The 25,485-nt window shown below is 53.2% G+C and overlaps 2 protein-coding genes and 1 pseudogene across 12 annotated transcripts; 1 reads left to right on the top strand and 2 right to left on the bottom strand.

Annotated features, from left to right (window-relative positions):
* Nucleotides 1-10,368: 10,368 nt before the first annotated feature.
* On the bottom strand, nt 10,369-13,966 carry LOC100610580 (glutathione hydrolase light chain 2-like). Of its 11 annotated transcripts, none has more exons than XM_063808405.1 (6): nt 13,876-13,963; nt 11,715-11,902; nt 11,355-11,482; nt 11,141-11,253; nt 10,946-11,059; nt 10,369-10,641 (listed from the first exon to the last, which is right to left on the bottom strand). In XM_063808405.1, the coding sequence occupies exons 2-6, from the start codon at nt 11,888-11,890 to the stop codon at nt 10,495-10,497; spliced, it is 678 nt and encodes a 225-aa protein (XP_063664475.1). In that variant the 5' UTR covers nt 11,891-11,902; nt 13,876-13,963; the 3' UTR covers nt 10,369-10,494. The 11 variants fall into 11 exon arrangements, with proteins under 11 accessions (XP_063664475.1, XP_063664474.1, XP_063664476.1 ...); XM_063808404.1 differs by having other exon boundaries at nt 11,715-11,924; nt 13,876-13,961; XM_063808406.1 differs by having other exon boundaries at nt 13,815-13,877.
* Nucleotides 13,967-14,330: 364 nt separating this feature from the next.
* LOC112206721 (putative POM121-like protein 1) lies at nt 14,331-18,447 on the top strand. Its single transcript, XM_024352670.3, has one exon. The coding sequence runs from the start codon at nt 14,438-14,440 to the stop codon at nt 15,722-15,724; it is 1,287 nt and encodes a 428-aa protein (XP_024208438.2). The 5' UTR covers nt 14,331-14,437; the 3' UTR covers nt 15,725-18,447.
* A 3,189-nt stretch (nt 18,448-21,636) lies between these two features.
* On the bottom strand, nt 21,637-25,291 carry LOC749026 (protein phosphatase 1 regulatory subunit 26-like; annotated as a pseudogene).
* Nucleotides 25,292-25,485: the final 194 nt, after the last annotated feature.

Raw genomic sequence — 25,485 nt, 5'->3', positions numbered from 1 at the left:
CTGCAGGCCAGGGTTGGGGGCTGGCTCATGCCTGTAATCCCAGCATTTGGGAGGCTGAGGCGGGCGGATCACCTGAAATGAGGAGTTTGGGATCAGCCTGACCAACATGGCAAAAGTTCATCTCTATTAAAAATACAACAATTAGCCAGTTGTGATGGTGGACACCTGTAATCCCAGCTACTTGGGAGGCTGAGGCAGAAGAATCACTTGAACCCAGGAGGCAGAGGTTGCAGTGAGCTGAGATTGCACCACTGCAGTCCAGCCTGGGTGACAGAGTGAGACTCCATCTCAGAAAACACAACAACATAAAAAGCCATTGCCTTCAAATGAGCAAAATTAGATTGAGAATTGGCTTCCCAATAAAAGCAGGAGAAATCAGATACAAGGGAATCATGTTTTCAAACTGAGGAAAGAAAATATCTGCCAACCTAGAATTCTATGCTCACTAACAATATCCTTCAAAAGTGAAAATGGCTGGGCATGGTGGCTCATGCCTGTAATCCCAGCACTTTGGAAGGCCGATGCAGGTGGATCACCTGAGGTCAGAAGTTCGAGACCTGCCTGGCCAACATGGTGAAACCCCATCTCTACCAAAAATACACAAATTAGCCAGATGTGGTGGTGGATGCCTGTAATCCCAGCTACTCAGGAGGCTGAGGCACAAGAATTGCTTTAACCCGAGAGGTGGAGGTTGCAGTGAGACAAGATCTTGCCACTGCACTCCAGCCTGGGTGACAGAGCAAAACTCCATCTCAAAAAAAAAAAAAAACAGGCCAGGCATGGTGGCTCATGCCTATAATCCCAGCACTTTGAGAGGCCGAGGTGGGCGGATTGCCTGAAGTCAGAAGTTCAAGACCAGTCTGACCATCATAGGGAAACCCGGTTTCTACTACAAATACAAAAAAATTATCCGGGCATGGTGGCGTGCACCTGTAATCCCAGCTACTTGGGAGGCTGAGGCAGGGGAATTGCTTGAACCAGGGAGATGGAGGTTGCAGTGAGCCGAGATCACGCCACTGCACTCCAGCCTGGGCAACAGAGCGATACTCCGTCTCAAAAAAAAAAAACAAAAAAAATTAGCCAGACGTGATGGCTAACACCTGTAATCCCAGCTACTCAGGAGGCTGAGACAGGAGAATCACCTGAACCCAGGAGGTAGAAGTTGCAGTGAGCTGAGATCCCACCACCGCACTCCAGCCTGGGCCACAGAGCAAGACTCGGTCTCAAAAAACAAACAAACAAAAAAGTGAAAGTGGAATATATATATGTGTGTGTGTGTATATGTGTATATATGTGTGTGTGTATATGTGTGTATATATATGGAATATATATGTATATTTTGCCCATGACATAGCCCTCAGGAGATCCTTGACCATGTGCTGAAAGATATTTTTTCCCAAAGATATTTTTATAAATAAAAATAAAGGGTAACAGAAGAGGTAGATGTGTGGGTAAATCTAAATGAATGTTATTGGTATGAAATTACAGTAGTATAGAAAATGATATCTTGTGGGGTTTAAAATAAATAAAACATACTGAAATATGTATGGGTACAGTTATATATCTGGGATTTGCACTGAAATAATGTGGGGTAGAGGGAAGCAGGAAAGAGTATACATGAAATTAGCTTGGCCATAAGATTGTTGTTGAAATTGAATGGATACTCGGGGCTTCATTACACAATTCTCTTTACTCTTACATAGCTCTACACTCTCAACATAAATAAGAATAAAAACACAAAAAACATACAGATTTTGTGTATTTAAAATACACAAAAATATTAGCATATAAGTCACTGGGGGTAAATTTAGTTCCTGTTCCAAGGTTCTTGTACTGACTAGGAAGAGGATAGAAGTACTAACTCATAGGCTGGGCGTGGTGGCTCACGCCTGTAATCCCAACACTTTAGGACGCCGAGGTAAGCAGATCTCTTAAGGTCAGGAGTTCAAGACCAGCCTGGCCAACATGGTGAACCCCTGTCTCTACTAAAAAAGAATACAAAAATTAGCCGGGCATAGTGGTGCACACCTGTGGTCCCAGCTACTCAGGTGACTGAGGCAGGAGAATTGCTTGAACCCAAGAAGTGGAGGTTGCAGTGAACCAAGATTGCTCCACTGCACTCCAGCCTGGGCAGCAGAGGAAGACTCTCTCTATCTCAACAACAACAAAAAGTACTAGCTCATGTTAGACTTTGATAAGTGAAGGATGCATGTTGTAAGCTCTAAAATAATCCAGTCATCTTTTAAAATAACTCTAAGACTGCACAGTTATGAAACTAATAGAGAAGGAGGAAATTAAATAATAAAAATAATAAAAATAATAAATCCAAAACAAGATGTGAGAGGAGATAAGAAGAAATAGAATAGGCATGGAAAACAAATTGGTGGTGGGTTTCAACCCAAATAAATCATTAGTTACATTTAAAAGGACAATAAAAGTTAAAATAACTGAAAATAAAGTAAAACCCAACTAATGCCTTTTATATAAGAATACAGAGAGGTGGAAAATAATGAAAAATATGTCATGCATGCACTAACCAAGAAAGCTGTATCGCTTTTTTTTTTTTTTTTTTTTTTTTTTTTTGGAGATAGAGCCTCACTCTGTCTCCCAGGCTGGAGTGCAGTGATGTGATCTTGGGTTACAGCAATCTCTCCCTTCTAGGCTCAAGCGATTCTCCCACCTCAGCATCCCAAGTAGCTGGGACTACAAGTGTGCCAACTTAGAATTATATTAGCCACACCCAGCTAATTTTTGTATTTTTTGTAGAGGCAGGGTCTCGCCATGTTGCCCAGGCTGCTCTTGAACTCCTGGGCTTCAGTGATCCACCCACCTCAACCTCCAACAAAGTGCCGAGATTACAGGCATGAGCCACCATGCCCAGCATAACTATTTTTAATGAAGTAGACTTTAAGAAGAAAAGTATTATTAGAGGTAAGAGACACATCACGGAAAAGAAGAATTTACTAGGAGCCAGGCGCAGTGGCTCATGCCTGTAATTCCAGCACTTTGTGAGGCCAAGGCGGCTGATCACCTGAGGTTGGGAGTTCAAGACCAGCCTGACCAACATGGAGAAGCCCTGTCTCTACTAAAAATACAAAAATTAGCCAAGCATGGTGGCACATGCCTGTAATCCCAGCTACTCAGGAGGCTGAGGGAGGAGAATTGTTTGGACCCAGGAAGTGGAGGTTGCGGTGAGCTGCGATTGTGCCATTGCATTCCAGCCTGGGCAACAAGAGCAAAACTCTGTCTCAAAAAAAAAAAAAAAAAAAAAAAAAAGAAGAAGTTACTAGCTAGTTCCAATAATTCTTAACATCCAGGAAAATGGATGTGAAAGCTTTTCAGAGAAACTAAACCAATAGGTTATACATAGAGAGAGATTTATTTAGGAATTGGCTTACATGATTGTGGGGACTAGCAAGTTTAAAATCTGTAGGGCAAGCCAGCAGGCTATAAATTCAGGTAAGAGTTGATCTCGAAGTCTGGAACCTAAAATCTGTAGAGCAGTCAGCAGGCCAGAAACTCAGGCAGGGTTTGTGTGTTACAGTCTTGAAGCAGAATTCCTGCTTCTCTGGGAAACCTCAGTTTTTGTTCTTAAGGCCTTCAACTGATTGGAGGTGGCCCACCCATATTATGGTGGGTAATCTGTTTTACTTAAAGTCAACTGACTGTCAGTGTTAATCACATCTATGAAATAACCTCCCAGCAAGATATTGACAAGTATTTGACCAAACAACGGGGCACCATAGCTTAGCCAAGTTGACACATAAATTAACCATCAGGAGCGAGTAGAATATCCAAAAAACAACATACTAGGGGTATTATATCTTATATAGCTATTATAATTATATAAAACATATAATTATAGAATGAAGATATTAAGATAACCATTAGAACAAAAATATAAACTTTTCTTTCTTTCTTTTTTTTTTTTTTTTTTGAGACCAAGTCTTGCTCTGTCACCCAGGCTGGAGTGCAGTGGCGCAATCTTGGCTTACTGCAACCTTTGCCTCCTGGGTTCAAGTGATTCTCCTGTCTCAGCCTCCCAAGTAGCTGGGATTATAGGCACCCGCTACCATGCCCAGCTAATTTTTGTATTTTTAGTAGAGACGTGGTTTCACCATGTTGCCCAGGCTGGTCTCCAACTCCTGACCTCAAGTGAGCCACCCCCCTCGGCCTCCCAAAGTGCTGGGATTACAGGTGTGAGCCACCACACCCAGCCAAAAATCACCTTTTTCACAAGCATCAAAACAGTCATTATGCTGGAGATGACAGACCTCACTGTCACCATGCTCCTTTTGTATGTCTACTAGGCACAATGCTGGGTCCACACTCACAGAAAGCTTAGGAGCTCGCACCCAGGGGCTCCGGCTGTAGCAGAATCCCAAGAATAAAACCTGGTGCTGAAAGAGTAGGAGATGGGGCCGGGCGCCATGACTCACTCCTGTAATGCCAGCACTTTGGGAGGCCAAGGCGGGCGAATCAAGAGATAGAGACCATCCTGGCCAACATGGTGAAACCCCGTCTCTACTAAAAATACAAAAATTAGCTGGGTGTGGTGGCTGGCACCTGTAGTCCCAGCTACTCAGGAGGCTGAGGCAGGAGAATCATTTGAACCAAGGAAGCAGAGGTTGCAGTGAGCTGAGATCGCGCCACTGTACTCCAGCCTGGTGACAGAGTGAGACACTGTCTCAAAAAAAAAAAAAAAAAAAAAAAGCAGGACACTGAACTCTGGGAGGGCCTCCTGGTGAGAGGTGAGCACAGAGGGGAGAGATGGAGGCAGGAGCATGGGCTTCTGGTGGCCCCAGCAGACCCTGTGGCAGTGTGGCCAGGGTCCTCTGCAGGGAGGAATCTTGGCCAGGATGACGCTGTAGCAGGCCTCTTCCTGAGGCCTCCAGCCAGCCCGGCCAGGGTCCCAGCGTCCAGTGACCCCTGTTTCACAGCAGCAGCTGGGGCCAGCCCCAGTCTCTCTTCCACTCCCAGCTTCTTAAAACAGGAAGTGGAGAGAGTTGTTTGCTAAAACACTGGGGCAAACCACATCCTCTCTCTTCACCAAGGGAGAGTTCGAGGGGATGCCGGCAGAAGGAGCTTTAGAGTAGAGACCCCTACCCAACCAGTGACCGTCACGCACACAGCAGGGCATGCTATGGAGACCCCCAGACAGTCACTCGGGGAGACCCAGCAGGTCTAGACTCTTCAGAGATCTGTGGCAGCAGATCCCCACTCCCAAAAGCCACGTGACCAAGGGTGGTCTCTGGTGCCTGAGACCCCAGTCTCATTTGCATCTTTGCAACTTTGAGTTTAAGTGGGTGTCGCATCTCTGTATGTCCCCCTGAGCAGAGGAGGGGCACAGCCTGGGGTGGCGGCTGGCGTCAAACCCTCAAATCCCCTGAGAGCCACTGGGGAGACTAAGCAGTCTCCAGCCCCCACTTGTCCCTGAGCTGCCATTCTCAGCCCTGTGGGAGGAGACAGAAAGCCCTGAAGAGAAACCAAAGGACCAGGTCAGGAGGGGCTGGGGGGGTGGCATGAGCAATCAGGGCAGGGAAGGATGGACAGATGGGGGAATGGAGGGAAGAAGGAATGAATGAAAAGGTGAATGAATGAACAAAGAGAGAGAATGGCCACTCCTCCCTTGCTTTAGTTTACAAAGTACTGGGATCCTCCCAACAGCCTGCAAGACAGAATTTCTGGGAAGCAGACCAGGTGGCTGGCAAGGAGGGGAGGCTTGCCCTGGCTTTTGTGGGCCCAATGGGAGGCAGGGGGCAGGAAGGGGCATCCTGTATGTGTCCTCCCTGCAGCGGCAGCAGCACCTTCCTGGAAGAGGGTCAGGAAACACCCACTGTGGCCCCTCTCCATCACGCCCTCATCCAGGACACCAAGTATCAAGTCACTCAGCTCACGAGATCCAGGCCCTGACTCAGGGAGAGAAGATGTGAGGGGTGGGGCACCGGGCTCCTCAGGACTGAGAGACCTGAGATGTGGCCCCGGGCTGGGTGTTGGGGCAGACTGGCTATGGCAGCATTGTGTGTACCCCAGCAGGCCAGTACCCACGCAGGGAGCCTCCAAACCCCTTCGCCCATGACCCTGGGAGAAGACCCCAGCCTTGGAGAATTGGCCTCACTGAAGGGACCTGCACCGGCCAGCAGGGTCAGCTGGGGCCAGACAGGTTCCCACCTGGGATATGCAAATGGGCCTCCTGAATCCTGGAGCCAGGTATGGACTCACACACCACCATTGTCCCCAAGTCCCCATCTGCCCCACGGGCACACCCTGCCACCTGTTCTGTGCAAGGGCCCTGAGGCTGTCTCCTTGCGCTCAAGCCCTGCAGGTGCTGAAGCCCACACACACGGCTCCTGCTTCCTGGGCCAGTGCACGTGTGCACACACACACGCGCACACACACGCTCACACACCCACACATACACATACCCACACACAATCACACACATTCACACACACCCACACCCCCCCTACTCACACTCACACACTCACACACACCCACACCCACATACACTCACACAATCACACACATTTACACACACCCACACACTCACACTCACACACACCCACACCCACATACACTCACACAATCACACACATTTACACACACCCACACACTCACACTCACACACTCAGTCACACACAACCTCACACAGCGTAACACAATCACACACATTCACACCCACCCACACCCCCACACACTCACACTCACATATACGCTCACACACCCACACACACCCACACACTCACACATACACAAACACAATCACACACATTCACACACCCACACTCACACATACACACACCCAAACACGATCACACACATTCACACACCCCCACACTCCACAAACACACTCACACATATACCCACACACACTCACACTCACACATAATCTCACACACACACACACATGCTCACACACACACGCCTTCTCCAGGAGGGGCTGGCTGCCAAGGGCCACCCAGCTTCCTCCCACGTCTCACTCACCATACAATATTTGAGCAGACCTTGGAGTCAGCAGCAGCAGCAGCGTGAGCAAAGGCCTGGGAGCCACATGGGGCCTGGTGTCGAGAGAGGACCACAGCCAGCACAATGACAGCCAGCGCCAGCCCCAGCCCCAGCAGGACCAGGCCAACCATGGCTCTGCAGTCCTGGGCCATGGCTCTGCGGCCCAGAAGGAGAGGGGAGGCCGGTGGGCAGACGGAGGGACAGACGGGTGGGCAGATGAATGGACAAGAAGATGCATAGATAGACTCACAGGTAATTGGACAGATGGACAAACAGGTGGGGGCTGAAGACAGACACAAAGATGGATCGACAGGCCAGATAGCTAGACAAAGAGGACAGTAAGAGAAAGATGGTCAGATAGACAATGGGACAGAGATGGGCTTACAGATGGGCAGACAGACAGGTCTGAACAGCGGGCTGCCAGATGGACAGATGGGTGAATGGACAGACGGCTGGCAGCTGCTGCCCTCACCAAGTGCACACTACGGAGTGGCCAAACTCACGCCTCAACTTCTAGTTTTCAGCTCCTGCTTGTTGCTGGCAGGAGGCCAGGCAGCAAAGCATCTGAGGGGAGTTTTCCTTGCCTAGAGGAGTCAGCTGCTGTGTTAACTCCCTCACTGCTGGTAGGTCCAAAGGCCCCACCTACTGCCCGCCAGAGCCCAGGGTCACACTGTCGCAATGTGCAGGAGAACTTGGTGCCTGCTGCACTGTGGTTGCCAGGTAGGGGCAGGGCTCCCTGGAACCTCCACACCATTCCCCGGGTTCCCGGCAGCTCTGGGAAAGCAGAGCTGGGGCCGCTCAACTCTCTCCCCTGGATCCGGCGAGGCTGCCCCCCTCCCAGAGTGGAGCCCTGCTCCCCAGCTCTCATCTCTATCCCCTAACCCTCTCCGCATGGCCCAGCCTAGTCAGCATCAAGGTGGTTCTAAACAGAGACAGAGGGAGGGGGACACAAGGTGGTGTCACTTAAAACTTGGGTTCAAGTCCTTATGCTTCTGCAGCCTGGCCTGGGTCCCACAACTCCCCAGGGTGGCCAAGGGCTTCCCAGTCTGCACAGAGGACAGGGGGACTTGACAGCATCAAATGCTGGTGACTACAAGACGCCCATGTGGGGAATGCAGACAGACCATGCCTCTAGCCTTTGGCATCCGGGACCATTTGTCCAGGACTTGCTGTCCTGGAAATGCAGCATGGACCTCCAGGGAGGCAGGCTGTGTGGAGGCCACGCCCTGCCTGCAGCTCTTTCCCACCCTGGATGCGGGTCTGCTTCCCTGAATCCAAATCCGCTATTACTGTGCCGGCAGCGCAGCCTCTCTAGGGACACTGGCCTGGCTCTGTTCTCCCCAGGCCTCAGGGTGCCTAAATGGGAGGCAGCCAGGGGAGTGAGGACCCACTGAGGGGCTCCGTTGACCAGGCTCAGCAGGGGTGCAGGTGATGTGGGCTGGAATCCTTCCCACGTGGCCCCCACAGTCCTCCCCGCTTCCTCCCCAGCTGAACACTGCCTGCTCCAGATGTCTACACCTGGAATCCGGGCCCCCCAATCTGGGCAGCAGAGAAACTGAGGCACAGAGACAGACTGTGTCCTTACAGGCCACACAGCCTGCCAGGCCCCTATGTCCAGCCAGAGCCCCTGGTCAGCCTGGACTGGAGTGATTGTTTAGAGGCAGGCTGTTCCCACGGCTGCCTCTCGCGGTGGGGGGCCTGTGGACGCCTCCTCCCGCCCCCACCCGACTCCCAAGCCTCAGTGACATTGCTCAACCAGGAGCTGAAGTGCATTCCTGGGCTTAGGCCAGCCCACCCACCCACCCGCTGCAGTCCTGGAAGCTCAGAGGCCTGGGCAGCAGGAACAGTGGAGACAGCAGCGTGGGGGACGTCCCCCCTCCTCTCCCCACCATCCTGGTCAGGCAGAGGCCAGGGTGCAGGGACCACCTGAGCAAAGGCCCAGGGAAAGGAATGGGTGTCATTCTGGTCTTGATCCGAGGCACAGCCAGGAAGGTCCCTGAATGTCCTTCCTCAGGAAATGATGGGGGAAGGGGCGATGAGAATGAAGGAGAGGATTTAAGTCCCTCACCCCCCGAGGTAGTCCTGGGCTGAGCCCCATGGGACCTGGAGAACCAGGGTGTACCCCACCAGCGTGTCGGGTCCAGGAAGCCTCGTGGCCAGCTCTCACTTCTCTTGCTGCTGTGCAACCCAGAGCAAGGCCTGCCCCTCCAGCCTCAGTCTTCTCCCCTGAAAATGAGGCCACGGCCTGTCCTCTCAGGCCAAAATAAGGATTGAGGCTGGGTGCAGTGGCTCACCTCTGTAATCCTAGCACTTTGGGAGACTGAGATGGGGGGACTGCTTGAAGTCAGGAGTTTAAGTCCAGCGTGGTCAACATAGTGAGACCCCATCTCTATTTGTTTACATAATTTTTTAAATTAAATAAATAAAATAAGGATTGAGGAGTGACTCGTACATCACTCAACTGGGAGCCCCAGAGACACAGCCCTCCAGGGCTCAGACCCGGTGGTACTCTACTCTGCAGGCACAAAACCCTGTTTGTCCGTGGGCCCTTTGGTATCACCAGGTTTTCGGGACTCCTGAAGGATAGCCCCGACCTGGCCTCACCTGGGACCTGGCCAGAGTGCCCCTGGTGATATCCAGAGTGCCCCTGCTGCTGGGCTGTGACCACCACCCCTCACCAGCCTACCTCCACCAGCCTTTCCCAGAATCCTGCCCCAGGTGTTGGAACTGTGCCTGGAGGAGGGAGCAGGCCCCGAGGGAGGCCTGGAGGGGCTGCCGATGGTGAAGACTGCTGTGTCTAGTTGTTCCCTTCCAGACCCACTCCCTCTGGGCTGCGTCCCCGGCTGGTCCAAGCCCTGATCCCTGGGATCTGGGGACCTCTTCCAGTTTGCTGTTCCCTGAGAACCAGGCCTCCCTCTGGAGAGGATCACAAGCTTGGGTTTCACTCTGGGCTTAAACTTGGAAACCCCCCAGGGGCTTGGCTCTGACCGAGATGTTTTCCTCCAGCCTCTTGCCCAATCCCCACTCCTCAGACCTCAGCTTCACCTCCCGTGTCCTCGGCAGGGTGAGCTGGACGCCTACGGGTCTGAGAAGGCACCCGGGTTCCCGGCATCAGCTGGCCACTCTCTGCCTAAGAAAGGGCCGGGGTCGCTGCACCCTCTGGTGGCTGGTCCTAGGTGGTGTTGCTGCCCAGCCCAGGGAAGGGAGGGCCTGGCCCCAAAGTCCGAGGGATCAGGGTGGGAAGGGGCAGGGCTTGGCATGGACCTTCCCCTGGCCCCCAGCCACGTGCCTGGCTTTCCCCATGCTGAAGATGCTGAGGCTAGTTCCAGCGACCGCAGCGTGAAGATCTCCGAATCCCGCCTCTCCAGTGCCTCATTTATTGTGCTGCTCTGCTGCTCACAGGGGAAGCCGGTCCCCCAGAGTCCCCTTCCTGGTCCTGGTGAGTATCTTGTCCCTGGATTGCTTGTCAGCCTTGTCCGCCTGGAGCACTCAGTAGCCGGCAGGCTCCCCGCCTTTCCTGGAGTCCGAGGCAGCTGCCCAGCCACCAGCCGTGCGGACGATGGCTTGCACCACAGCGATGAAGGTGGACGCGATCTGGGTGCGGTGGTGCCGGGTCTCCAGGGCTGCAGTCACTGCCTGGGGGTGGGAGGAGAGGGGGAGCCTGAGCAAGGCTCCAGATGCCACCTGAACCACACCTGTGTGGTCACAGGCCTCAGCCCAGGTGGTGCCATTTCGGGCCAGGTCATCAGGAAGGGCAGGTTGGGGCCTACTGGGTCTCACTGGAGCAGGGGGCTTGGCCCTCATGTCACAGGGGCTCCAGATGGCCCAGGCACTAGAGAGAGGACACCAACAATTGTCCACTCTGTGATGATCCAGGCCTCCAGCCCAGGATGCCCTGGGGCCCCACACCGTGACTCAGTTTCTCCAACCCCCGGCCCACCTGGTCAATGTTTCTCTCCACTGTCATGACGTTGGGCAGAAGCTGGTTGTGCAGCCGGGGCTCCTCCACGGCCCTCTTCACGTCATAGCCGAACCAGAGGTTGTAGATGATGGCCTGGGGCATGGGAGTGTGATCAGCATGGCTTGGGGGCTGTGCAGGGTGGGCACGGCCAGGGAGAAAAGGTGTGACACATACCAGTGCAGTGGCCGTGGTGATCTGCGTGCCCCCAGCAGCTCCCACAACCATCCGGACCTGGCCGTCCTGGCCCACCATGATTGTCGGGCACATGGACGAGAGCGGCTGCTTCCCTGCGGCCGATGGGAGAAGACAGGGATGCCCGTCAGCTGCCTGCCCAGGACACCCGCCCCTCTCCACCCCAGTCCCCCACCCCCGGACCTCCACCCCATACCTGGCTGGATGAAATTGGCAGGTGAGGGGGGCACCCCAAACTCGTTGGTGATGTTGGGAGAGCTGAAGTCGTCCATTTCATCATTGAACAGGATCCCGCTGACCGGGGAGCGGACCTTGGAGCCAAAGCTACCGCCCAGCCAGGTCAGACAGTGCCCGACCTTGCCTGGCCCAGCCTGGTCCCTATCCACCCACTGAGGCTCAAACATACTCACTGAGAGGCCCAGGATAAGCTACCAAGGTTGGGCCTCAGTTTCCCACCAGGAAAAGAGGTGACGGAGCCACCTTACTGGATAAGTGGGCAGTCCCTGGGCCACCCGCCCCTGGCCCTTTCCCACCCAGGCGGCCCAGCAGCCCCTACTAGAGGTTCATGGTGCTGGTGGCGGACACAGCACTGCCGTCCTCTGCGACGACAGACAGGTGAGCAGTGCCCCCATCAACCGGCGTGTAGAACTCGGGCTTGTAGCAGGAGATCGGGTGAGTGGTGTCGTCAGAGATCTGGGCCTGGAGCTGGGCAGCGAAGAACTCAGAGGTCATGCTGCGGACCACCTGCCGAGACCCCAGAGCTGGCCTGAGGAGGTGGGGAGGGAGGGTGGGGAGGGGGCACAGGTCTCAGAAGGCCCCTGACTGTGGCTCTGACCACAACCCTCTGGCACCCACAACCTTCCATGGCTCCCCAGGACCCAAGGGCAGGCCCAGGATCTTGCATGACCAGTCTGACTCCCTGTCTCTGTCGCGTTCCAGCAACTCTGAATGTCTGTCTGCCTGGTCCTCAGCCTCCAGACCCTTGCTGCATTCAATCACTCATTCCTTCATGCAAAAAATATTTCTAGAGTTTGCACTGCATGCCTGGCACTGGGGAATCAACAGGGAACAGACACTTAGGTCCTGCCCTCATGCCAAGAAAAACAAACACACGCAGGGAAAGTGCTGAAACCACAAGCCAGGTAAGGGGAATCAAGAGGCATGAGGTATGGGCAGAGTGGTCAGGGAGGGCTTCTCAGAGGAGGCAACATGTGAAAAGAGCCTGGAATGTGGCCTAAATGGTCAGTGCAAAGGCCCTGAGGCAGGTGGTATAGGCTGGTGAGCGATAGGCAGAGAGTGAATGGAGGGGGGTGGGGAGAAGAGGATGAAGATGCAGGCTGGGGCCCATCCCACAGGACCTCCTAGGTCCCATAACAACTGGCTTTTGCTCTGTGCCATGCAGGCTTAGGGCAGAGGAATGAGCAGGCTGGGGAGTGTTTTCACAGGGTCCCTCTGGCAGCTATGACAGGGATAAGGATAAAGCCCAAAGGGGAGGCTGTGGGTATCAACCAGGCAAGAGATGATGGCCTGGGTGGGAGAAAGAGAAGAATCAAGGATGGCGCTGACTAGCGAGGTAAACCCTGCAGAAGGGGCAGGTTTGGGGATGGTCAGGAGCTTGATTTTGGATACTTCATCAGACCCGAAGAGCATGGGTGCACATATAAAAAAAATAAATAAATAAGCATGGGTTCATGGGCAAGGGCGAGCTGAGAGATGAACATGGAGGTATTGACATTGAGTGGCTGCTGGATGCCATGAGCCTGGCCAAGGTCCCCAAGGCAGTGGCGAGGAGGAGATGAGGAGGTCAAGGAGGAGACAGAGGATGGACCCGAAGGCCGAAGAAAATGCCTCAAGAGAGTTTCAACACCGGGCGCGGTGGCTGACGCCTTTAATCACAGCACTTTGGTAGGCCGAAGCAGGCTGATCACGAGGTCAGGAGATCGAGACCATCCTGGCTAACATGGTGAAACCCCGTCTCTACTAAAAATCCAAAAAATTAGCCGGGTGTGGTGGCGGGCGCCTGTAGTCCGAGCTACTCCAGAGGCTGAGGCAGGAGAATGGCGTGAACCCGGTAGGCGGAGTTTGCGGTGAGCCGAGATCAGGCCACTGGAATCCAGCCTGGGCGACAGAGGGAGACTGCGTCTCAAAAAAAAAAAAAAAAAAAAAAAAGAGTCTGACTCTGTTGCCCAGGCTGGAGTGCAGTGGCGCGATCTCGGCGCATCACAATCCCTTCCCCGCCCGCCCCCGGGTTCAAGTGATTCTCCAGTCTCAGCCGCCGGAGTAGCTGGGACTACAGGCGCGTGCCACCATGTCTGACTAAATTTGTATTTTTACTAGAGACGGGGTTTCACTATGTTGGCCAGGCTGGTCTCCAACTCCTGATCTCGTGATCCGTCTGCCCCGACCTCCCAAAGTGCTAGGATTATAGGCATAAGCCGCCACGCCCGGCCTCTTTTTTTTCTTTTTCTTTTTTTAATCTGGAGACTGAGTTTTGCACTTGTGGCCCAGGCTGGAGTGCAATGGTGCGATCTCAGCTCACTGCAATCTCCACCTCAGCAGGAGAGCAGGAATCTTCAGTGATCCACGGGCAGATCTGCCGCATTGTGGGCACCTGTTCCTCCCGCGACCTTTGTGCCCGCCTCTCTCCTTCCAGTACCTATTGCATGACCCCCCACGTCCGCCTCCCGCCATTGCCAGCAAGTGCCTCGCGCGGGTACCTGGCTGCGCTTATTAATCCGTTAAGCTCGCTCTGTCACGGGCGCCATGATGTGCTCACGCGCCCGCTCCCTCAGGTTTAAAAGGCGCGTTGCCCGGCAACAGAAGAAACTGCTGGCTTAGCCGTTGGCCGAGTTGGCGGCTGGACGAGGACGCTCAGAGCCCAGCTCTCGAGAGTTCAAGCAACCGACGGTTCCCCACTGCTCCCAGGAGCGGTTACCTGGGCACTCTGTGCCCCTCCTTCCTGTTCGGGCCCAGGCCGAGGACCTGCCAGTAGGGCTCAGTTGCCTGGAGCCCGTTCAGCCCATCCCCCAGTTCACTTTGCTTGTGGGATCTCCCCGTTGCTCCTGCCCGTGGACTGAGTGGCAGGTCATCCTACAAGCACCCGGACACTTGACATCAGTGGTGTCAAGACAACGCTAAGAAGGTTTTCCGTGATCCTGCAAGCCCTGCGTTCCTTCCTGGGATCCTGCCTTCAATTTGATTGCACAGGTACCACAGCAAGCCAGTGCTGTGTGCTCCGAGTTCCAGGGCGTCCTCCAGCTCAGCCACTGCACTGAGAACATGGACTCTCTGTGGGGCCCAGGAGCCGGGAGTCACCCCTTTGGGGTCCACAACACCCGGCTGTCCCCAGACTTGTGTCCAGGGAAGATAGTGTTGAGGGCCCTCAAGGAGAGTGGGGCAGGGATGCCTGAGCAGGACAAGGACCCTAGAGTCCAAGAGAATCCTGGTGATCAGAGAAGGGTCCCTGAGGTCACCGAGGGTGCACAGTCTGCATTTCGGCCCCTGCGGGACAATGGAGGCCTCTCTCCCTTTGTGCCCAGGCCTGGGCCTCTGCAGACAGACCTCCATGCCCAGAGGTCAGAAATCAGATATAACCAGACATCCCAGACCTCCTGGACGAGCTCCTGCACCAACCGAAATGCCATCTCCAGCTCCTACAGCTCCACGGGAGGCTTGCCGGGGCTAAAGTGGAGGAGGGGGCCAGCCTCATCCCACTGCCAGCTGACCCTCAGTTCCTCAAAGACAGTGAGTGAGGACAGGCCTCAGGCTGTCTCTTCAGGTCACACCCAGTGTGAAAAGGCAGCAGATATAGCACCAGGGCAGACACTCGCCCTCAGGAATGACTCCTCCACATCCGAGGCCTCTAGGCCCAGTACACACAAGTTTCCCCTGCTGCCACGCAGGCGAGGGGAGCCTTTGATGCTGCCACCTCCCTTAGAGCTGGGGTACCGGGTCACTGTTGAAGACCTGGACCGGGAGAAGGAGGCGGCCTTCCAGCGCATCAACAGTGCACTGCAGGTTGAGGACAAGGCCATCTCGGACTGCAGACCCTCACGGCCTTCCCACACTTTGTCCTCACTTGCAACAGGGGCTTCTGGTCTGCCTGCCGTTTCTAAAGCACCCAGTATGGATGCACAGCAGGAGACACACAAGTCCCAAGACTGCCTGGGCCTACTGGCCCCCTTAGCATCTGCTGCAGAGGTCCCCTCTACAGCTCCCATGTCTGGGAAGAAGCACAGACCACCAGGCCCCCTGTTCTCCTCCTCAGATCCCCTTCCTGCCACCTCTTCCCATTCCCAGGACTCAGCCCAGGTCACCTCGCTGATTCCTGCCCCCTTCCCAGCTGCAAGCATGGATGCGGGCATGAGAAGAACAAGGCGTGGCACTTCTGCTCCTGCAGCTGCCGCAGCAGCCCCTCCCCCCTCCACACTGAACCCCACGTTGGGGTCACTACTGGAGTGGATGGAGGGCCTTCACATTTCTGGGCCTCAGCCACAGCTGCAGCAGGTGCCCAGAGGTCAGAACCAGAGATCCCAGACCTCCGGGACCAGCTCGTGCCCCAAATGAAAGGCCATCTCGAGCCCCTACAGCTCTACGGGAGGCCTCCCGGAACGAAAGCGGAAGAGGGGCCAGCCTCATCCCACTGCCAGCTGACCCTCAGTTCCTCAAACACAGTGAGTGAGGACGGACCTCAGGCTGTCTCTTCGGGTCACACCCAGTGTGAAAAGACGGCAGATACAGCACCAGGGGAGACACTCGCCCTCAGGGGTGGCTCCCCCAGATCCCAGGCTTCTAGGCCCCGTAGATGCAGGAGACTGTGCATAACTCTGACAAAGACTACAATGCAGCTGTCAGAAAAAAAGCTGATTTGAGGCAATGGTCAGGGAAAGTTGTGAAATTAAGTAAAAAGTGATGGAACAGGCTATGTGGGAAGTGGTGGCTCACACCAATAATCCAAGTGCTTTGAAAGGCCAAGCAGGAGGATCTCTTGAGGCCAGGTGTTTGAGATCAGCCTGGACAACATAGCAAGACCCTGTCTTTACAAAAAATGTAAAAATTAGCTGGAGGCTAGGCTCAGTGGCTCATGGCTCATGCCTGTAGGGAGGCCAAGGTAGGTGAATTGCTTGAGCCCAGGAATTTGAGACCAGCTTGGGCAACATGGCAAAATTCCATCTGTACAAAAAAATTGCCAGGCATGGTGGCTCACGCCTGTAATCCTAACACTTAGGGAGGCCAAGGTGGGCAGATTACCTGAGGTCAGGAGTTTGAGACCACCCTGGCCAACATGGTGAAACCTCGTCTCTACTAAAAATACAAAAATGAGCTGGGCGTGGTGGCGCATGCCTGTAATCCCAGCTACTCGGGAGGCTGAAGCAAGAGAATTGCTTGAGCCTGGGAGACAGAGGTTGCAGTGAGCCTAGATCGTGCTACTGCACTCCAGCCTGTCTGACAGAGCAAGACTATGTTTCAAAAAAAAGAAAAATTAGCTAGGTGTGGTGACATGCACCTGTAGTCCCAGTTACTCAGGAGGCTGAGGTGAGAGGATCACTTGAGCCCAGGAAGTTGAGGCTATGATCGTGCTACTGCATTCCAGCCTGGGTGACAGCCAGATTCTGTCTCAAAAATCAAAACACAACAGGGCACAGTGGCTCACTTTGGCCTTCCAAAGTGCTGGGATTACAGGTCTGCACCACCATGCCTGGCCTGAGAGTGCATGAATTAAAGTTTCTATTCTCTTGCTAGTCTGTCATTGCTTCCCTAGTGTGTGGGAACCATACTTGTCCCCACTTCTCAGTCAGAGAGCAGCCTGCCAACCTCCAAGTCTCTTGCCCCTGACCCAAAAGGTCCCAGGCTGTCCTCTCGGCAGAAGCAGCTGTCTTGTGGCTTACTGTGCTCAGACTCCATTTCTAGGCCGTGGGCTCATCAGGGATCTAGTGCTTTGAAAAAGTGTAAAGGAGAGCAGCAGTATTATTCACAATAGCTAAAAGGTAGAAACGACCAAAGTATCCATTGACAGATGAATGGATAAACAAAATGCATTACATACACACAATGGACTATTATTCAGCCTTAAAAAGGAAGGAGGCGAGGTGTGGTGGCTCACACCTATAATCCCAGCACTTTGGGAGACTGAGGCAGGCGAATCACTTGAAGCCAGGAGTTGGAAACCAGTACAGACAGCATGGGGAAACCCCCTCTCTACTGAAAATACAAAAGTTAGCCAGGTGTGGTGGCACATGCCTATAATCCAAGCTACTCTGGAGGCCAAGGCATGAGAATCGCTTGAACCTAGGAGGTGGAGGTTGCAGTGAGCCAAGATCATGCCACTGCACTCCAGCCCGGGTGACAGAGTGAGACACTGTCTCAAAAAAAAAAAAAAAAAAAAAAAAAAAAAAAAAAAAAAAAAAGAAAGAAACGTGTGGTGGAAGAAGGGAAGAAAATTGGCCAGGCACACTCTGGTAGGGGATGGTTGGATGATGAAATACAGACAATAGAAAAACCTAGATAAAGACCTGGCGTAATGGCTCATGCCTGTAATCCCAGCGCTTTGGGAGGCTGAGGCGGAAGGATCTCTTGAGGCCAGGAGTTTGAGACCATCCTGGTAGATATAGTGAGACCCCAGTCTCTTAAAAAATAATAATTGGCTAGGCGCGATGGCTCACGCCTATAATCCCAGCACTTTGGGAGGCCAAGGCGGGCGGATCACCTGAGGTTGGGAGTTCGATACCAGTCTGGCCAACATGGGGAAACCCCATCTCTACTAAAAATACAAAATTAGCTGGGCGCGGTGGTGTGTGCCTGTAATCCCAGCTACTCGGGAGGCTAAGGCAGGAGAATCGCTTGAACCCGGAAGGTGAGGTTGCAGTAAGCTGAAATTGTGCCGTTGCACTCCAGCCCAGGCAACAAGAGTGAAACTCTATCTCAAAAAAATAAAAATAAAAATAAAAAAGAAATAGGTCGGGTGCAGTGGCTCACGCCTGTAATCCCAGCACTTTGAGAGGCTGAGGTGGGCCGATCATGATGTCAGGAGTTCAAGACCAGCCTGGCCAACATAGTGAGACCTCGTCGCTACTAAAAATAGAAAAAAATTAGCCGGGCGTGGTGGCGGACACCTGTAATCCCAGCTACTTGGGAGGCTGAGGCAGGAGAATCACTTGAACCCATGAGGCAGAGGTTGCAGTGAGCCGAGATTACGCCATTGCACTCCAGCCCAGGTGACAGTGCAAGACTCCATCAAAATAAATAAATAAATAAATAAAATAAATATTAATAATAATTTTAAACAATTAAAAAATATGGGGTTTTTTTGAGACAGAGTCTCACTCTGTCGCCCAGGCTGGAGTGCAGTGGCATGATCTCAGCTCACTGCAACCTCTGCCTCCTGGGTTCAAGTGATTCTTCTGCCTCAGCCTCCCAAGTAGCTGGGACTACAGGCACGCGCCACCACGCCCAGCTAATTTTTGTATTTTTAGTAGAGACGGGGTTTCACCATATTGGCCAAGCTGGTCTGGAACTCCTAACCTTGTGATCCACCCACCTCGGCCTCCCAAAGTGCTGGAACTATAGGTGTGAGCCGCTGCACCCGGCCAAAAAATATGTTTTTTAAAACAATAGAGATGAGGCCGGGTGTGGTGGCTCACACCTGTAATCTCAGCACTTTGGGAGGCCAAGGTGGGTGGATCACTTGAGGTCAGGAGTTCGAGACCAGTCTGGGCAACATGGTGAAACCCTGCCTCTACTAAAAATACAAACCTGAGCTGGGCATGGTGACGCATGCCTCTAGTTCCAGCTACTCGAGAGGCTGAAGCAAGAGAATCGCTTGAACCCGGGAGGCGGAGACTGCAGTGAGCCAAGATAGCGCCACTGCACTCCAGCCTGGGAGACAGAGCAAGACCCTGTTTCAAAAAATAAAATAAAAAAATAAAATAAAATAAAATAAAATAATAGAGATGAAGGCCAGGTGCAGTGGCTCACGCCTGTAATCCCAACACTTTGGGAGGCCAAGGCAGGCAGATCACCTGAGGTCAGGAGTTAGAGAGCATCCTGGCCAACATGGTGAAACCCTGTCTGTACTAAAAATACAAAAAAATTAGCCAGGCATTGTGGCGGGCGGCCAATAATCCTAGCTACTTGGGAGGCTGAGGCAGGAGAATCACTTGAACCTGGGAGGCGGAGGTTGCAGTGAGCCGAGACAGCACCATTGCACTCCAGCCTGAGCAACAAGAGTGAAACTCTGTCTAAAAAAAAAAAAAAATAATAAAAGTTTTCAATTAAACAATTTAAGAATATAGTATTATTTTCTGTGGGTACTATGCTGTATAGCTCTCCAGAACTTACTTATCTTGCATAACTGAAATTTGTACACTTTAACCATCAACTTCCCATTTCCTTCTCTTCCCCAGCTCCCAGCAACAACCATTCTGTTCTCTTCTTCTGAGTTTGACGTCTTTAGGTTCCACACATAAGTGAGATTGTACAATATTTCACTTTCTGTGTCTGGCTTATTTTACTTAACATAATGCCCTCCAGTCCATCTATGCATAGAAATGCAACTGATTTTTGGATGTTGACTCTGTATCTTGCTACTTTATTGAATTTATTACTTCTAACAGTCTTTGAGTGAAGTCTTTACAGTTTTCTATACATAAAAATATGTCATCTATGGAGACCATCTTACTTCCATTCTTATTTCTTTACTTGCTTAATTGTTCTGGCTAGGACTTCCAGTCCTATTTTGAGGAGAAATGGTGAGAGTAGGAATTCTTGTCTTGTTCTTCATCTTCGAGGAAAAACATTCAGTCTTTCACTGTTGAGTATGATGTTAGCTGTGGTCGTGTTACATGTGGTCTTCATTATGCTGAGGTACAGTCTTTCTGTACCTAATTTGTTCAGTTTGTTGTTTTTTTTAATCATGAAAGGATGTTGAATTTTATCAAGTGCTTTTTAATAATAAAAATAAAGGATTTTTATCCTTTATTGTGTTGATGTGGTGTATCACATTTAGTGACTCTTGTATGTTAAAGCATCCTTGCATGCCAGAGATAAATCCCACTTGATCCTGGTGAATAATTCTTTTTTTGTTATTTATTTATTTATTATTTATTTATTTTTTTGAGATGGAGTCTCGCTCTGTCATCCAGGACTGAGTGCAGTGGCGCGATCTCGGCTCACTACAAGCTCCGCCTCCCAAGTTCACGCCATTCTCCTGCCTCAGCCTCCCTAGTAGCTGGGACCACAGGCACCCGCCAGCACGCTCAGCTAATTTTTTTTTTTTTTTTTGATTTTTGGTAGAGACTGGATTCATGGTGAATAATTCTTTTAATGCACTGTTGAATTTGGTTTACTAGTATTTCATTGAGGAGTTTTGCATCTATGTTAACCAGGGATATTGACCTATAGTTTTCTTATTTTGTAGAGTTCTTATCTGGCGTTGATATCAGGATAATGCTGGCCTCTTAGAATGAGTTTCAACGTGTTCCCTTTTCTTCAATTTTTTTGGAAGAGTTTGAGAAGGATTGTTATTAATTCTTTAAATGTTTGTTGAAATTGACCAGTAAAACCATTTGGTCCTGGGATTTTCTTTGTTGGGAGATTTTTCATTACTGGTTTAATCTCTACTTATTTTTTCTGTTTTTTTTTTTTTTTTTAAATTATACTTTAAGTTCTGGGGTAGCCGTGCAGAAAGTGCAGGTTTATTACTTAGGTATACATGTGCCATGGTGGTTTGCTGCACCCATCAACCCATCATTTACATTAGGTACTTCTCCTAATACTATCTCTCCCCTTGCCCCCATCCCCCAACAGGCCTCAGTGTGTGATATTCCCTGCCCTGTGTCCAAGTGTTCTCATTGTTCAACTCCCACTTATAAGTGAGAACATGCGGAGTTTGGTTTTCCGTTCCTGTAGTTTTCAGATGTGCTCTGGCCTCCAAGGACCATGAAGCCAGGCGGTGGTGGGGGGGTGTCCTCTGTATAAAAAGTGCTGTCCCAGGAACTTCCTGACGGACACTTTGGGGCATGTGAGCGATTCCTGGGGAGGGCACCTCGGCCTTCCTAAAGCTACCACTGCAGCCAGCGCCGGCCATTCTCACCAGCAATCAACCAAAAAACATCAGAGTCCCTGTAAACCTGGTTGTGATGATAAAAACCAAATGTTTTCTAATCTAAGACTTGTATGCAGAACACAGAAAACTGCAGTTAAGGAACACCCTACAAAATTGACCAACAGTATTTTCCAAAAACATTTTTACATCACTTTAAATAATGTACAAAAAGCTACAAAAATCATATTTACCAGGACACATCTGTTAAATAAAAGCATTGTTTCATGTTGGTATACATATATACAAGGCTATGTATAACAGACTGTTTCCCCTCCCTGCAACCACAGAACCATCACCCACAGGCACAGATACACGTCGGCTACGCCGCTTTCCACGAATGCATGGAACCCAGGACGCGAACCCACAGCTCGAGGTCTTATACCTTCACTACTGAGCTGCCACCACTGCACCAGCAACACCTCTGCGGAGGTGTTGCTGAAGTCACTGGCGTCACTGCCCAAGGTGTCCTGGTCCTGGTCATCTCTACTGATTGACCCTTCGTGGATACCTCAGGTCTAAAATCCTTTCCTCCGAGCCAGAGCTCTTCCTGTTGTGCAAACTCAGCCCTGTCTGTACCTTCCTGCTTGGCCGGTGACCGCAGTCCTTCTTCGCCAGCAAGTGTGGGCTTCCAAAGACAGGGCTGGGCCCGGCCTGGGACTCCCTGAAGGCCGAGAAGGACAGGCCCTGCAGAGGCAGTCCTGGGTAGGGGCTGAAGAGGCCGGTCTCCCTGCCCCCCCAGGAGACACCCTTTCCAAAGTGGAAGAGCTGGGTGGACAGCAGCGGGGAGAAGCCCGCAAGGGGCAGGCTGGGCAGGCCCCGGGCGGGGCCCTCGGACCCCTTGTCTCTCTCTCCCAATGCCGCCCCCTCCATGCCGCATCTCTACCTTTGGAGCGAAGTGCCCATGGGCTGGGCAGCCGACTGTGGTGGGCAAAGTCACTCCAGGGCGGGGCGCGGTTGGCCTGGGCTCCAGCGTCCCTCTCAGCTCCCGGGCTGGGGGTCAGGAAGCTCCGGTTCCTGCAGCCCACGTGAAAGGTCCTCCTGGCGCCTCCTGCCTCGGTGCCCGCTGTGGCACAGCTGGGCCGCTGACCAAAAGCACTTTTGGCAGCAGGCTCAGCCCCTCGTGGGCTCTGGTCTTTGTAAACGTAAACATTTCTCCTGCTCACTGAGAGACCTTGGTGGAGACACTGCCGCTGGTCCTCCTGGGTGGCGCATGATCCCCTCCGCCGGATCAGTGGGGAGCCCCTTCCCACCCTGGCTGAGCAGGCACGCTGCGCCCTGTGCTCCTGCGCTCCCTGCGCCTCGATGCCCTTCAGCCAAATGTGGGACCCCCCCCCGGCCCTCTGGCTCCGTGTGCACATGCCAGGCAGTGGGGCCGGCTCCTTCCTGCAAGGTACCTCTGGCCTGGCTGGGCCCCCTGTCCCGAGAGCGGTGGGGCCCTCTGCCTGAACTTCTGAACTGCTCACCGACTCCTTGGCCTTTTCCACCAAAAACTTCCTAATCTCCAGTTCGATGCTATCGTCGCTGTCCACTGAACTGCTGTTGTCAGACAAGGAGCCAGGGCTGGGAGCTGGGCCCTGGGACTCTCTGGGGAATAGATTCTCTTCGGAGGCGGAGGCAGAAGCGGGTCTCCTCACCAGGAAGGCTGGGGCTCGTCCTCTCTGCCCTGCTGCCAAAGACACTGGGGGGTTTCTTCCTGGAGCCCTCGCAGCTGTCTCTCTTGGACTTAGGCAGCTCTTCAGCACCTGCAGGTGCCTGTTTTTCCACTCTCTCAGGAGCCTGCCCATCTGCTCCTGGAAGTGCGTCTGGGAGGTGCTGAACCTGACCTTCTTCCTGCACACAGCCCTGGGCTCCTTGGACCTCTTCTTGAGCTTTCACTTGGACCTTAACAAGTCCTTGATGGCTGTGTCCAGGTCCTTGTCACTGTCCAGGGAACTGCTTTTGTCTTCGGAGCTCTTCTTCTTGTCTAGGTGCCTTGCCTCGTCTGTCTTACCCTGGCCCTGTGACATGCGAGTGTCACCAGGCACCCTAGCGGCGCCCTCTCCTCCCGGGGCCTCGCTGGCTGTGCCCTGGATGGAAAGGTCCCACCCTAGCGGCGCCCTCCCATCCCGAGGCCTCGCTGGCTGTGCCCTGGATGGGAAGGTCCCGCCCCTCATGGCCGGGCCCGGCTCTCCCCTGGCTGTGGTCCGCATCCTGGCCACCCTCTTTCCCCACCTCCCGAATGTTCTTGGGAGTGGATGGCCTCACTTGGCCGCCGCCTCTATGCTTCCTTTTGCAGCCAGGAGTGGGTCCAGTGTTTTAGAGAGAGGGGCCTTGGGGCTGCCGGTCTGGCTGCTGAGGCCAGGTGGTGAAAATGGGCCCTGGGCAGCCTGCGGGCAGCTCTCACCTCTGGCCAGCAGACTTCCAGACTGCACCTTGAAGGCCAAAAACGTCCAGATTTTCTGCTCAATGCTGTCGTCGCTGTCCACGGAGCTACTGTCACCGTCAGAGCGGGAAGGCACGTTGGGGGAGTAGAAGAGTGGGCTTGCGGACAGGGACCCATCGCTGCCCTCCATAGGGCCGGCAGGACCGTCTTGAAAATGTCCAGGACTGCTTCTACACACATCAGCTCAGCGGAGGTGTCTGCCTGGCAAGAGGACCATTCCACAAACTTGCTCCTGGAAGCCGGGCTCGTTGGAGGTGGAGCTTTGGTTTCCTTTGGGATCTTGGGGGAATGGTCAGCGTCCAGATCCCCTGGACCAGGGTCCGTGGTCTTGGTGGGCACTGGCTTCTTCTTGCTGGGTGTTTTCCTGTGGGTCTCTGGCAAGGCACTTTTTGTGGCGCTACTTGTGCTGTGTGCGGGAGGGGCAGGTGCTCTTTCCTCTTGGAGCTGGGCCCTCTGGGGCGGGTCCCCGTCGGCCTCCTTGCGTGTTTTCTGCACCTGGTACAGCTGGATGGCCTCCTCAATGCCGTCGTCGCTGCTGGAGTCGGACGCCTCGGGCGCCTGTATGGCGCTCGTGACTCGCTTTCCCCTCCTTGCGGTGCTGGCGCTCCTTTTAATCCCACTTTTATTCTGTACTGCTTCTGAAGGGCGGCGGGGGTTGCTGGCTTTGTGCTGCCCTAGTTCTCCTGCGTGGTCATGACCTTGGACCTGAGGGTTCTGGGCTGCACGTTTGTCTTTGCTAACCGGGGGAGGTCTGCAGAAGGCGAACTCCTGGACGCCCATCAGGCCCTGCCGGTGCACCACCTTTGTAGCCGGCTCTTGGTGGGATTTCGAGAGTGACTTGGCCGAATTTTCATGTGTGTCTGGTTTCTTCTCCACTGACCCATCACATTTTTGGGTCTCATGCTGTCTTTTCTCATTCAGAAACTGTTCTATTTCTGCCCTGATGCTCTGCTCAAAGGAGTCATCTCTGCTCATGCTGACTGGGGAGGCAGAGCCCTGGTCCTTGCTGGATCCCACCTGGCTGCCAGGGCCACACCATCTGAGCCAGGTACAAGTTTTGGGGAACACAGGGCAGTTGGGCACTGCTGTGAGCCAGTTCCGGCTTACATCTACTGCCTCCGCCTGCAGCCCTGGAAGGCTGCGCATGGCTGGGCCCCGCTGGCCCCGGGCTGTGCGGCTCCACTCTTTACCTTCAGGTACTCCTGGATGGCCTCCTCAATGTCCCGGTCCACGGAATCGTCACTGTCTGAATCTAGCACCAATGGGCCAAAGTCTGCAGTTTCCTCCTCCCCCATGGGGTCAAAGTCAGCAACAAGACCACAGGCAGCCAACGCAGGCAGCTCCTTGTGCACGGTGGACTTGGCAGCAGGCCTGGCGTCGTGGCATCCCTCTGCCCCCTCTGCGCAGCGCGCTCATCGCTGGTGCCCCTAGCAGCCCTGTCGCTCTGCAGCGTGCTGATGAGCATCTGCACCCGGGTGCTCACCGACATGCTCTCCACGCCCTTGTCAGCCTCCGAGAAGCACCGGGGGAATCTAAAGCTCCCTGGCGGGACAGAGGCCTCCCATTTGGGCTGGAGAGCAACCACTGGAGGAGCATTCATGAGAAACATTCTAGCAGATGGGGAGCGACGCGCAGAGGGGCGACACTTTATTTCTCTGCAGGCTTCACATCCTCCAAAGATTGGCAAGCAGTACCCGTGAAATAACTTTAAACCTGCACATGCTTCTTTGCAGGTTTAAAAGGATGACTATAAACTATGACGTCATGCCTAGATTCATTCTTGACCCAACCAACAAGCTCTTG

Source organism: Pan troglodytes, chromosome 23, assembly GCF_028858775.2.
Source record: "Pan troglodytes isolate AG18354 chromosome 23, NHGRI_mPanTro3-v2.0_pri, whole genome shotgun sequence".
Taxonomy (NCBI): Eukaryota; Metazoa; Chordata; class Mammalia; order Primates; family Hominidae; genus Pan; species Pan troglodytes.
Note: the sequence above shows the minus strand (reverse complement) of the source record. Positions and strands in the feature narration are given on the sequence as shown.